At 41.2% G+C, this 14131-nt stretch overlaps 1 protein-coding gene across 1 annotated transcript; it reads right to left on the bottom strand.

Annotated features, from left to right (window-relative positions):
• Nucleotides 1–8635: 8635 nt before the first annotated feature.
• LOC142380374 (fucolectin-6-like) lies at nucleotides 8636–13908 on the bottom strand. The gene is made up of 7 exons (XM_075466192.1): nucleotides 13809–13908; nucleotides 13460–13527; nucleotides 11981–12278; nucleotides 11119–11273; nucleotides 9728–10025; nucleotides 9289–9443; nucleotides 8636–8967 (listed from the first exon to the last, which is right to left on the bottom strand). The coding sequence occupies exons 2-7, from the start codon at nucleotides 13521–13523 to the stop codon at nucleotides 8957–8959; spliced, it is 981 nt and encodes a 326-aa protein (XP_075322307.1). The 5' UTR covers nucleotides 13524–13527; nucleotides 13809–13908; the 3' UTR covers nucleotides 8636–8956.
• Nucleotides 13909–14131: the final 223 nt, after the last annotated feature.

The following is a 14131-nucleotide window of genomic DNA, read 5'->3' as shown; positions in this document are numbered from 1 at the left end:
TTAACTAACCCTTGTATGGTATTCGGGTCAAATTGACCGGTTTCAAATTATTAAAAGACAAAAAATGGTACAAGTATAATTTTTTTCTACCTGAAACTCAATGGCCTTAGCTTATTTTCTGTGATAAACATGTACAAACAAAAAAAAAAAAGTCTTGAGCACACATCCTACTGTACCCCACACATTTACATCCTTCATATGGTCTTCGGGTCATTTTGACCCGTATACAGAGACACACAGACACACACATTGTGACATTATTATCATCAAAGCACAGAGAAGCTGTTTGTTCTCACTTTTTTTTTTAGGGACATTGCAGACATTGTGTCTAACCACACTGACAATCAAAAATCATGTGCAAGAAACTGCAAGTGTCTTATCACACAGATTTGTTTAATAGACATACACTTGTACCGGAACACCACCACTGCACTCACTTGATGACCATTGATTATGTCGATCAGTAGCTGGCTCATTGTTAAAATACCCTATCTCACTGTACTGAATGATAAATAGAACAACAATATGAACGTATAAAACAGTAGTCTGTTTTTCTGAAAAGGGTTAGGGTTCCGAAGCACTTTGAAGCAAATAATCTACAAGTGTTGTGCATTTAGCCAAATTAAAACATCAAATCAAATCAAATTTATTTGTATAGCACATTTCATGTACAAAACAATTCAAAGTGCTTCACATAAAATAAAAGCATTGCAGCAGGGAGTGGAAGAAGCATTAAAAATGCATAAAAGAATATAAAGAGAAACAAATAAAATCATTTAAATGAATTTAAAAACAAGCAACAGTCCAGATAAGTTCAAAGATATCGTGCAGATTTCATGCATAGACACATGAGAAAAGAAATGTTTTTAACCTGGATTTAAAAATGTCTACATTTGGTGAAAGTATAATCTCCACTGGCAGTTTGTTCCACTTATTTGCAGCATAACAGCTAAATGCTGCTTCTCCATGTTTAGTCTGGACTCTGGACTGGACCAGCTGACCTGAGTCCTTGGATCTAAGAGCTCTGCTAGGTTTATATTCTCTGAACAGATCACAGATGTATTTTGGGCCTAAACCGTTTTGGGATTTGTAAACCATCAGCAGGCTTTTAAAATCTATTCTGTGACTGACTGGAAGCCAGAGTAAAGATTTTAAAACTGGTGTGATGTGTTCAGATCTCTTAGTCCGGGTTAAAACTCTAGCAGCAGCGAAGTCTCCAACTAGAAGTCTCCAAAACCTGTAGACTACAATCAGGGGATCTACAAATAAGTCTGACAGCTCTTGTTGTCAACACACTTGAGCAAAGGGATAAAGGATACCTTTTATGTATCAGGACATACTGTAACTTGTGCGTGCGTGCGTGTGTGTGTGGGTGTGGGTGTGGGTGTGGGTGTGGGTGTGTCCGTGTGTGTGTATGGATTAGGTTTGCTCTTCAACCAGAGCAAGTTTTTTCTTTTTCTGCTGTCCTGTTGACACTTGGCAACATGATCGTTACTTATGGTCACGTTTCTAATTAAATGTATGTTAATGCTGTACTGTAGCGTACCACATGATGGAAAAACGTTGTTAGATCTCTCAGAACTTCTTTTTCATTACGCAGTAACCTCTTTTTTAATTTTAATTTTTAGCCTTTTTACAAGTTTTTGTGAATCTTCTTATTTTCACCACTTGCCAATGATCAGTCCATGGAGCAGTTGGTTGGCTCGGTTCAGATTTTACCTACCAGCCTCTCTAAAATGTGAAGTGTTTCGTTCATGAACAAACACAGAGCTCTATAAATGTAAATATGTTGTAGTTTTACAACAGGTTTACAAGGCTGATCTTCTTTAAACCACATTTCACCAAGAAAGTGTTTGATCCTATGAATCTCTCCAAAACCACCACTTGTTTTCTGTACTGTACAAACAAAATTATTCATGTTTTTTTGGGAAATTGGTCATAAGTCCACTTCATATTGACATTGTCAGCCAACAGACTGATTGACTTTAGCATCATACTTATTGCAGAAATATTAGCTCTATGAGTGATATGAGGAGTTGAAACTCCTCCTGTAAGGAGGAGTTTCAACTCCCACCTCCGGCAGAGCTTCAACCATGTCCCGGGGGAGGTGGGGGACATTGAGCCCGAATGGGCCATGTTCCGTGCCTCCATTGTTGAGGTGGCCGACCGGAGCTGTGGCCGCAAGGTGGTCGGTGCCTGTCGTGGCGGCAATCCCCGAACCCGCTGGTGGACCCCAGTGGTGAGGGAGGCCGTCAAGCTGAAGAAGGAGTCCTATCGGGCCTTTTTGGCCAGTGGGACTCTGGAAGCAGCTGATGGGTACCGACAGGCCGAGCGGAACGCAGCCTCGGCGGTTGCTGAGGCAAAAACTCGGGCTTGGGAGGAGTTCGGGGAGGCCATGGAGAACGATTTCCGGATGGCCTCGAGGAGATTCTGGTCCACCATCCGGCGGCTCAGGGGGGGGAAGCGGTGCACCGTCAACACCGTGTATGGTGAGGGCGGGGCCCTGCTGACTTCAACCAGCTTCTCAGTTAAGAAGAGGTACATCAATGAGAAAACAAGTGCTCAGTTTAGGGAGGCCATAGTTATGTTACCAACAATGAGCGCAGAGTCGGTTGAAGGAATGCTGGATCATTTTAACTTGAAAATTTTTAATGTAATGGAAGCTGTTGCACCGATAAGAATCAAGAGCACCTTGATCAAACAGAAAACCCCATGGAGAAACACCACTACGGTCAAAAATCTGAAAAGAGAATGCAGGAAAGCTGAACATAAATGGAGGAAAACAAAGCTTCAGATTCACTATGAGCTATACAAAGAAAGCCTGCGTAGTTATAACAATGAGCTGTGCAAGGCCAGACAGCTGCATTTATCTGAAATGATTAATAAGAATGTCAACAAGTCTCGAACTCTGTTTGCTATGGTTGAAAAACTCATAAATCCTCCTAAACAGTCAAACCCAGACCTCCTCTCCACTGAGAAATGCAACGAATTTGCCCACTTTTTTAGCAAAAAAATCAAAACAATTAGACAAAACATTAACGCAACACAGACAAACAAGAAAACTAATCTGTGTCTAAAACCTAGAAATAACTCTGACGTTATGTCACAATTTAATATTGTTAATTTAAAAATCCTAGAGGAAACAGTTCGGCAGCTGAAATCAACAACTTGTTCTCTGGACATAATACCATCTGACTTTTTAAAAACGGTTTTAACCTCAGTAGAAAGTGATCTCCTACGAATAGTTAACAGCTCACTGGCATCAGGCATTTTTCCCAAGTCACTAAAGACAGCTGCCATTAAGCCACTCCTAAAGAAGAGAACTCTAGATGCCTCTATGATGAACAACTACAGACCTGTCTCTAATCTCTCTTTTATATCTAAGATTATTGAGAAAGTTGTATTTAACCAGCTCAACGACTTTCTGAATGAAAGTGGAAGTCTTGATAAGTTTCAATCAGGCTTCAGACGTCATCACAGCACTGAAACAGCTCTGGTCAAAGTGTTAAACGACATCAGGTTGAATACTGATTCTGGTAATGTTTCAGTCCTGGTTCTGTTGGACCTCAGCGCTGCGTTTGATACTGTAGATCACAGAATCCTGTTGCACAGGCTGGAAAACTGGGTTGGACTTTCTGGAGCGGTCCTTAACTGGTTCAGGTCCTACTTAGAAGGCCGGAGTTATTTTGTTACTATTGGCAGCTATGAATCTGAGCGAGTGGCCATGACTTGTGGAGTCCCCCAGGGGTCAATTCTTGGACCTCTTCTGTTTAACTTGTATATGCTCCCTTTGGGTCAGATATTGCAGAATTTTAACATCAATTATCACAGTTATGCAGACGATACACAACTTTATGTGTCTCTGTCACCGGACGACTGCAGCCCAGCAGACGTACTGTGTCAGTGTCTGGAGGAAGTAAACACCTGGATGAGAGAGAATTTTCTACAATTAAATGAAGACAAAACTGAGATCATTCTGTTTGGTAGCAAAGAGAAGAGGGTCAGCGTTGGTAAATATCTTGAGACTCGGGACCTTACAATCACTGACCAAGTTCGTAACCTCGGAGTGTTGATAGACTCAGATCTGACTTTCAGCAGCCACATCAAAGCTGTCACCAAGGCAGCTTTTTACCATCTCAGAAACATCAACAGAATTAAAGGTTTCCTCTCCCAAAAAGACCAGGAGAAACTCATCCATGCATTCATCTCCAGTAGACTCGATTACTGTAACGCTCTTTTAACTGGACTTCCCAAAAAGAGCATTAAACATCTGCAGCTCATCCAGAACGCTGCTGCTAGAGTTTTAACCCGGACTAAGAGATCTGAACACATCACACCAGTTTTAAAATCTTTACACTGGCTTCCAGTCAGTCACAGAATAGATTTTAAAAGCCTGCTGATGGTTTACAAATCCCAGAATGGTTTAGGCCCAAAATACATCTGTGATATGTTCAGAGAATATAAAGCCAGCAGAGCTCTTAGATCCAAGGACTCAGGTCAGCTGGTCCAGTCCAGAGTCCAGACTAAACATGGAGAAGCAGCATTTAGCTGTTATGCTGCAAATAAGTGGAACAAACTGCCACTGGAGATTAAACTTTCACCAAATGTAGACATTTTTAAATCCAGGTTAAAAACATTTCTTTTCTCATGTGTCTATGCATGAAATATCTTTTAACTTATCTAGACTGTTGCCTGATTTTAAATTCATTTAAATGATTTTATTTGTTTCTCTTTATATTATTTTATGTATTTTTAATGCTTCTTGCACTCCCTGCTGCAATGCTTTTATTTTATGTAAAGCACTTTGAACTGTTTGTACATGAAATGTGCTATACAAATAAATTTGATTTGATTTGATTTGATTTGATTTGATTTGATTTGATTTGATTTGATAAGGGACGTCGTGAGTCGGTGGGGGGAATACTTCGAGGGCCTCCTCAATCCTACCGACACGCCTTCCGATGAGGAAGTAGAGTTGTGGGGCTCGGACGTGGGGCCTCCCATTTCTGGGGCTGAGGTTGCCGAGGTGGTCAAAAAACTCCTCGGTGGCAAGGCCCCGGGGGTGGATGAGGTCCGTCCTGAGTTCCTCAAGGCTCTGGATGTTGTAGGGCTGTCTTGGTTGACACGCCTCTGCAGCATCGCGTGGACATCGGGGGCAGTGCCTCTGGACTGGCATATCGGGGTGGTGGTCCCCCTCTTTAAAAAAGGGGACTGGAGGGTGTGTTCCAACTATAGGGGGATCACACTCCTCAGCCTCCCTGGTAAGGTCTATTCGGGGGTACTGGAGAGGAGGATCCGCCGGATAGTCGAATCTCGGATTCAGGAGGTGCAGTGTGGTGTTCGTCCTGGCCGTGGAACAGTAGACCAGGGGCCTCATTTACAAAGACTTGCGTGGATTTCCTACTGAAACATGGCGAGTGTGAAGCGGCTGGGATGAGAATCAGCACCTCCAAATCCGAGACCATGGTCCTCGGCCGGAAAAGGGTGAAATGCCCTCTCCGCGTCGGGAATGAGATCCTTCCCCAAGTGGAGGAGTTCAAGTATCTCGGGGACTTGTTCACGAGTGAGGGACGAATGGAGCAGGAGATTGACAGGCGGATCGGTGCGGCGTCTGCAGTAATGTGGGCTTACATAGCTTGTTACCACAAGAAAGTGTCTGTATCGTTAGCTATGCAGCTAATAGCATCAGGTATGCGTGTGTCATGTTAGCAAGCTCTTATCTCTGCCAACTGGGCTGTTGGAGGTGTTTGCATGCCCATGAGATGGTTAGTGCGCTCATTTTAGACCAAAACCCCCTACTTCAAGCTTCCTGAAGAACAATGAATCCGCAATTTCATCAGGATAATGATTCATTCATGGTTCCAGAGTCAAAACGGTCAGTCTGTCTGTCACTCAGTCACTGTCGCTAATGTAACGGTAAATAGCATGAGGTATGCGAGTGGACACCTCATTTACTGTAACGCAAGTGTTGTGTACTTATTTGTTGTTTTGATAGCTGTCCTGCTGTTGGTGTTATGGCGCGCACGATATCTGCCTTTCCCCTGATTGAAATGACTAGCGCTACGTGCATCTTTGCAAACCGATGATATAATGGCTTGTTAGTGTCTAGCTCGTGGCTGTTGAGTAAGTAAACATCAAATGTGCTCTGGAGTAAATCAAATATTTTTATCATACGGTGAACATATATCTTCAGGAGTAAATCATGAGTAATATGCAACATGATTTACATGGATGTGAAGGCTGCATAGCTCTTTTTTATGACAAAGATTACTGATATAACTAGACATACAACTACTTCAGCATAGGTAGCTAGGCCCACATGATAATAACTGTAACAACACAGAAGCAAAACAAACTAAATTAACGGCGAAATACTTATAACTAACCATTCGGAGACATCCTGCTGTAGTCGCTGATTTTCAACTTCTTCTCCATCTGGATCAGACTCGGGGTCAAATTGAAAAGCTTGAACGACTGCTGTTCTACGTGCCATAGCGATTCACAAAACATTTGCGCATGGTACCACGGGCGTAAGAAAGGCCACACCCCCACCCTCCGCTTTACCCCGCCTTTCTCCTCCTAATTTGCATTTAAAGCTGCAGAGCCCTAAACAGCTCATTCTGAGGATCCTAAGGAAAGCTCATTTTTGGGACTGGCTGTAATTCTGCACCAAGGCAGAATTTTGGGGAAAAAAACTCAGATACAGTATTAGGGGACCACTAAAACCTATAAAAATACATAAAAGCCTCCATTTATTTTCATGCCATGGCTCCTTTAATTTAAAAAAATTACGCTCGATCCAGGTGATAATTTACACATAAATAATCTGTTTGAAGAGTTTCAGTCAGGATTCAGAGTGCATCATAGCACAGAAACGGCACTGCTGAAGGTCACCAATGATCTCCTCTTAGACTGATAGCGGACTTGTCTGTTCTTGTCCTGTTGGATCTCAGTACTGCATCTGATACTATAACTTCAATATGTTACTGGGATTAAAGGAACTCTGTTAGGCTAGTTTATCTGATGGATTCCAGTTTGTTCTTATAAAAAAAGAATCTTCCTCACACACCAGAGTAAGCCATGGAGTTCCACAGGGTTCTGTGCTTGGATCAACTCTATTCACTCTATGTATGTTTCCATTAGTTAATCGTATTAGACAGTTTGGCATATATTTCCATGGCTATGCTGATGATACTCAGCTGTACTTATCTATGAAACCAGATGAAACCAATGAGTTGGTCAGACTACAAGCATGTCTTAAAGACATAAAGAACTGGATGACTCAGAAGGTTTTGCTTAAAACTAAGGTTGTTGCTTTTGAACCTGAGCGCTTTAGGGACAAACTGTCTCGCCGTATACTTACTCCAAATGACATTTCCTTGGCTTCTGGCACTACAGTGAGGGATTTTGTAGGTTTTTTTTTACCAGAATATGTCCTTTGATGCACATATAAAAAAGCTTTCGTAATATTACCAAAATTAGGAATATCCTGTCTCAGAGTGATGCAGAAAAACTGCTCCATGCATTTGTTAATTCAAGATTGGACGACTGCAATTCTTTATCATTGGGCTGTCCAATTTCCCTGAAAAGCCTCCAGCTGATCCAAAATGCTGCAGCCAGAGTTCTGATGAGATCTAACAGCAGAGATCATATTTCTCCAGTTTTAGCTTCTCTTCATTGGCTCCCTGTTAAATTCAGAATAGAATTTAAAACTCTTCTCCTCACATATAAAGCTCTTAATGACCAAGCTCCGTTATTTCTTAAATATCTCATAGTTGGATGTTTTCCCAACAGAGCACTTTGCTCTCAGACTGCAGATCTCCTTGTCGTTTCCCAGAGTTTCTAAAAGCAGAATGGCAGGCAGTTATCAGGCCCCTCACTGTGGAACCAGCTGCCAGTTTGGGTTCAGGAAGAAGACACCCTCTCTAACTTTAAGATTAGGCTCACAACGTTCCTTTTTGACAAAGCTTAAAGTTAGGGATGGCTCAGGTGACCCTGAAACATCTCATAGTTATGCTGATATAGGCCCAGACTGATGGGGAACCTCCCATGATGCATCTTTCTTTACTCTTCTCTTTCTACTCTCCATGTGACATTATTGTCATCATTAACTTTCTCTTTCTCAGCAGGTATCCCTGGTCTGGTGTTATGGTGTTTATTGTCCCCTCTTTCCTGTCTTCTCAACCCCCCGCAGGTCGAGGCAGATGGCCACCTTCCCTGAGTCTGATTCTGATGGAGGTTTCTTCCTGATAAAACGGAGTTTTTTCTTTCGACAGTCGTGTCGTGCGTGCTCAGGATGGGGGAATGGATCGAAGAGGAGTTTCGTTGCAATCTGTTTTCACTGGTGATCTATTTCCTTGGCTGGGCTACTTTCTTTGAATTGGCTCTGTATGTTAGTGTTAGTACCTATTATTTAGCCAGTAAACACATTCACTTATCTGAAGACACGCGGTTTAATGGCCCACTGGAAAACACACCAGATTAAAGTAAAATGGAATAAATTTGTGCCTCTTTTCAGTTATATCCTTGTTGACACTAAAACGTTGCTGGTTCTCACTGATTGGTTTATAACTTATTGTTAACATAACTTCAACAGATTTGCTGCAATGAGAAAGTGAAGACACAAACGCCCATGTTTTGTTTTTTTAAAGATTTCATTTTATTTCAGCAAAGAAGACAGTGTAGTTTGTAGCTACAGCCAGTGCTAATACAATTACCAGTTACTGAAGAGTGATCAATAATCTGATGTCTTTGCATTCCCATGAATGTAACAAATTTTCTTCTTTTTTTTAAAATATTATTTGACAATGAATTAGAGTTTAAATGTAATCTAAGACAGAACCATACACCTCCACCTCGCACAGAGTTAGGTACTCCTTCCTGTCTGCCTGGAATGAATATGTTAACATCCTGGTACACTGAAATTCAACGGTAGTACCTTTGGCGATGCTGCTGATTATGCCTTACCTGGTAGAAGAAATAGAAATGACTTAGTAAGTGCTGAATAGGTTGACTAAAAAGATACACCTCATTTCACCATTTGCATGTCCTTTATTTGACTTGGGCCAAGAGGAATGTTGGTATTTAAAGAGTTCTCTTTTTAGCAAGTTTCAAAACAACTAGAAAGAAAGTTTAATAAAGTTATATTCCTTCTACTTTGCTCAATTATTTTACATATATAGAATAGAATAGAATAGAAAAGACTTTATTCATCCCCCGTGGGGAAAATTTATATATATATAACTTCTGATGAATTAAAACGCTAAAATTCATAGTTTAAATTCTTACCAGTTCGGGCATTAAAACCGTAGACCTCCACTTCACAGAGTGATAGAATTTTGTTTGAACCAGGTATGACCACAGTCACATAACGTCCCTCCACCCCATCAGATAAAGTTATAGTGTGTGTTCCCCCATCAGGAATTCCTGCAATTGTAGCAACCCTAGAAGAGAAGAAGCATCTCATCAGTGACGTTTATGATCTGCTTGGAGGATTCTCAGTGGCAGGGTTGTGTCGGGTTAAGGGACGTAATTGTTGTGACTGGATTTAAAGGTCAGATTCTTAAAACCTGTTGTGACATATTGGACAGTATTTCTATAAACTGAAATAATTCACAAAGGGAGAGATCAAAGGGGGGAAATGTGGTGATTAGCATTGCAGAAAAATAGAAAACTAAAGGTGCTCCAGTCAGTCACTGTCACAATGTAACTGTTAATGTTCACTCACCGTTGGCTGTCTGGACCATTGTAATCTTTAGAGCTGCCAACGTAAATCTCTGCCCCAGCAATCCTGTTTCCGCAACAATCTCCTCTGTTGGTTATCTTGATGGAAGTGATTACATAGGACTCCAGCAGGTCCACTCTCCACCAGGGACTGGTTTGCTCAAGGGTGTGAGTGCATGATCCGTGGATAAAGATAGAATTCTGGTTTCCATCGATAGCATTGTAGGCAGCCGCGAATACACCCGCATCTGCATTGTTGTAGCGTTGAGACTGAGTGGCTTTACCACGCAAAGCCAAATTTGCTGGAAAAAAAGCATGTTTTATTATTGTCCATCCATCCATCCATTTTCTATACCCGCTTAATCTGTCGGTCGGGTTGCGGGGGGGCTGGAGCCTATCCCAGCAGTCATTGGGTGAGAGGCAGGGTACACCCTCGACAGGTCGCCAGTCCATCACAGGGCCACACAGAGACAAACGAGACAAAAAACCACACACACACTCACACTTACTCCTAAGGACAATTTTAGAGACACCAATTAATCTAACATGCATGTTTTTGGACAGTGGGAGGAAACCGGATTATCCGGAGAGAAGCTCCACGAAACATAATTATTGAAAATAGCTCGATCATACAGATCTTGTACTTTAAAAGTGTTTTTGACCCAAATGCATCAAGTTCTCGCCTTGTCAACATCTGCACCTTAATGTAGTGGAAGGGTTACCGCCATGATCATGAAAGCTTTGCTGACAGGGGCATTAGCCCCTGGTAGGGTCGTCCAAGGCAAATAAGTGTCAGGGGAGGTGTAAGATTGAGAGCGGTTCAAAGACCTTAATGGAGAGGCACCAGACAAATACATTCGCCTTGCCCAGAAAAAGGAAATTGGTGAACCCCCCTGGGAGCCAGGCCTGGGGACTAGCTCCTGTGAGCACATGGTGGCCAAAACTCGGCTCCAAGGGCTCAGCTGAAACGAATCAGCTGAGGTGGTTCAGGCACCTGATTAGGATGCCTCCGGGTCATCTCCCTTTGGAGGTTTTTCAGAACTGGTAATATAGGGATATGTTATCCCTCCAGCTTGTTCTGGGATCACATCTTTCCTGGGAACACCTCAAGTTTCCCCAAGGGGAGGTGGAGAGTGTTGTGAAGGGAAAGGGATGTCTGCATTTGCATCCTTGACCTGTTGCCACTGTGACCCAACCTTGGATAAGTGGAAGATGATGGATGGGTACATGAAGTTATTTTAATAATGAGTTATATTGTTCATTGTTAATATGTGCTGCATGCTTGGTGGAAATTATATAATTGCAGTCCTCCAACTGGTATATTGTTAATATTTTTAATGGTATATTATTTAGCATAACTTCTGAGTAATTAAAAAGCATAGCTTAAATTCTTACCAATTGGGGCTTGATAACCATAGACCTCCACTTCACAGAGTGTTAGAATTTTCTTTGAACCAGGTAGGACCACATTCACATAACGTCCCTCCACTTCATCAGTTAAAGGTATACTTTCTGTTGCCCCATCAGGAATTGCTGCAATTGTAGCAACCCTAGAAGAGAAGAAGCATCTCATCAGTGACGTTTATGATCTGCTTTGAGGATTCTCAGTGGCAGGGTTGTCAGGTTAAGGGACGTAATTGTTGTGACCGGATTTAAAGGTCAGATTCTTAAAGCAGTACAATGTAACTTCTCAAAAAGCCCATTATGGAGCTCCCCCACCAGGCTTGGAGGTAATGTACGGTTACACTGTCGTAAATACAACACCCTTTCGCTTTCACGTTTCACGTTTGTTGACGAACCGGCGAGGAGTCAGAAGGTGCAAGCTGTGTCGACCAAGAAGGTAAGAGTAATCAAATGTACCTGGGAGCGTGAGAGGGGTCTATTTGTTTTTGCGGTAGGTGTGCCAGAAAGCAAGTCGAAGTACTTCCGCTCAGCTCCCGGGCCGGTCCAGCAAAGTTATATAGCGCAGTTTTTCCAACTCAGACCCCCGAAGGGCATATGAGACAGGCCAATCGTAATGTTAAAACTCTTTCTGGCCGCACAATTTTTTTCAAGCTTTTATTTTAAGGTAGAAATGTTACATAGTATTGCTTTAAAACCTGTTGTGACATATTGTACAGTATTTCTATAAACTAAAATAATTCACAAAAGGAGAGGTCAAAGGGGGGAAATGTGGTGATTAGCATTGCAGAAAAATAGAAAACTAAAGGTGCTCCAGTCAGTCACTGTCACAATGTAACTGTTAATGTTCACTCACCGTCGGCTGTTGGGACCATTGTAATCTTTAGAGGTGCCAACGTAAATCTCTGCCCCATTAATCCTGTTTCCGCAACAATCTCCTCTGTTGGTTATCTTGATGGCAGTGATTACATAGGACTCCAGCAGGTCCACTCTCCACCAGGGATTGGTTTGCTCAGCGGTGTGAGTGCATGTTCCACGGTCAAATTTAGAATTTCGGTTTCCATCGATAGCATTGTAGGCAGCCGAGAATGAATCCCCGTCTTTTCCCATGTAGCGTTGAGACTGAGTGGCTTTACCACGCAAAGCCAAATTTGCTGGAAAAAAAGCATGTTTTATTGTTTATTTTATTTAATTTTGCTGTTTTTTCATAGGATACAGTTTGTCCTTTTTCCTTATTTTGGTGTTACAACCTGTAATTCAGTGTGAAACATTTGCAAAAACAATCAAAAATGGTAAAGTGAAATGGGGGTTTGGGGTGGAAGTATTTTAAAATACTTAAAATAACAAAAAGTGATGCATGCATATGTGTTCACCCCATTTGTCATGAAGTCCCTAAATAAATAAATGAAACTAAGTTAGTAAAATAAGTTCCATATCCAAGGTCCGAGTGTCATGAACTGAGAGTACAATAGGCCTGTTCTGAAAGGAGTCTGGAACACCACAAATTAAGGCATCCCACCTAGTAAGTGACACCATGAAGACCAAGGAGCTCTTTTACAAATACAAGTACAAATTAGGGTTGGGTCAGAGGAAATATATCAGAAACTCTCACATAAGATCAATCATCCAAAAATGGAAAGAATATGGCACCAACAAGTATATCAAGAGAGGGCCATCCACCAAAACTCTCAGACTGGGTAAGGAGGGCATTAGACATACTGCAAAGAGACCAAAGGTATCAAGGAGGGAGCTGGAAAGCTCCACAGAGGAGACTGGTGTATCTGTTCAGAATCGAAGGAATTATGGTGCAAAAAACAGGTAAATTCTTCTTGTTTCAGTCTTCCAGAGAGTTAAGATTGGCACTAATGCTCACTTTCCAGGAGGACAACGAACCTAAACACACTAAAAATACAGTACTCGAGTGGATTAGGATGAAACTTTAAAAAGCCCAGATCTCTGTTTGACTGAGAATCTGTGGCATGAAAAAAAGATTTCTGTACGACAGATGAACTTCAACAACTTGAAAGAGCTGGAGAAGCCAATTCCATTGGCTTGAACTGCCACGGTCATAGAGACAAACCCAAAGAGTCTTGCATAAAACAATTAGAAAAAAAAAAGAATCTGGTTCATCTTTGTGAATTAGGCTTAAGAGACATGAATGGTTTTAAAAGGAAATATTATCACTATTTTATAGCATTTCTCGTGTTATTCATTATATTAAATTACATCTGTTATTAGTAAAATTATCAGTGTTCAATGTGTTTTCAAAGATTGATGCTACTGTCATAGTGATATTGTATAGTTAACACATAAACACAAGTATTTTCATACTTACGGTAATCGTACGCTGAGTACATTGGCAAGAAGAGGACCAAATAAAACATCATCGCGTGCTCCATAATTCTGGTTTAAACAGACAAACAGAAACTAAATTAAGAATAAACTAAATTAAGAATAAACATCAAGCTTTCCTTTAAAACAGAGAAAATAACACTGATTGTTTCCTGCTCTGAGCATACATTTGGTTGACATAGTTAATTTTTGAACTGCTGATAGTTTTTCCTCTGAAAATGGAGAGTTTTTAGGAGTAAAGATAAACTAATGTAAAAATTGGTCAAGAATTCCTTTACTCAAAGATAGACTGATCAAATAATTCTGACAAATGTGTCAAATGAAATGCTTACCCTGATTTCTTGGTGGACAGATGTTGGGTCAATGGGGTTGAAGGATTCAACAGAAAGCTTCTGTAAAGATGATCACCGATTCTTTAAATATTGTGGAATTTCTTATGTCTTCATGTTTCTATCCAATCACATCACAGTGTATAGTCTACTCCTCCTTTGTCAAATATTTTCAAACGGTCATCACGACATACAGTCAAATATTTAATCAAGTTCAACGTTTTACCCTCATGACATGATAGGTTAAACAAAGCACAATATTTCACACACTGGATACTGAAATGTTTAACTGTTTCAATGCACTCTCAGATCTAAAGGCCCATTTG

This window comes from Odontesthes bonariensis, chromosome 5, assembly GCF_027942865.1.
Source record: "Odontesthes bonariensis isolate fOdoBon6 chromosome 5, fOdoBon6.hap1, whole genome shotgun sequence".
Lineage (NCBI taxonomy): Eukaryota > Metazoa > Chordata > Actinopteri > Atheriniformes > Atherinopsidae > Odontesthes > Odontesthes bonariensis.
The sequence above is the reverse complement of the archived record's forward strand: the minus strand, read 5'-3'. Positions and strand labels throughout refer to the sequence as shown.

Bases quoted from the DNA above. Each gene is read 5' to 3' on its own strand.
- LOC142380374 (XM_075466192.1), bottom strand. From the start codon at position 13,523: ATGGAGCACGCGATGATGTTTTATTTGGTCCTCTTCTTGCCAATGTAC. The intron at 10,026-11,118 runs GTAAGAATTTAA...CTTTTTTTCCAG, and splicing joins TGGTTATCAAGCCCCAATTG to CAAATTTGGCTTTGCGTGGT. The intron at 9,444-9,727 runs GTGAGTGAACAT...CTTCTCTTCTAG, and splicing joins AATGGTCCAGACAGCCAACG to GGTTGCTACAATTGCAGGAA.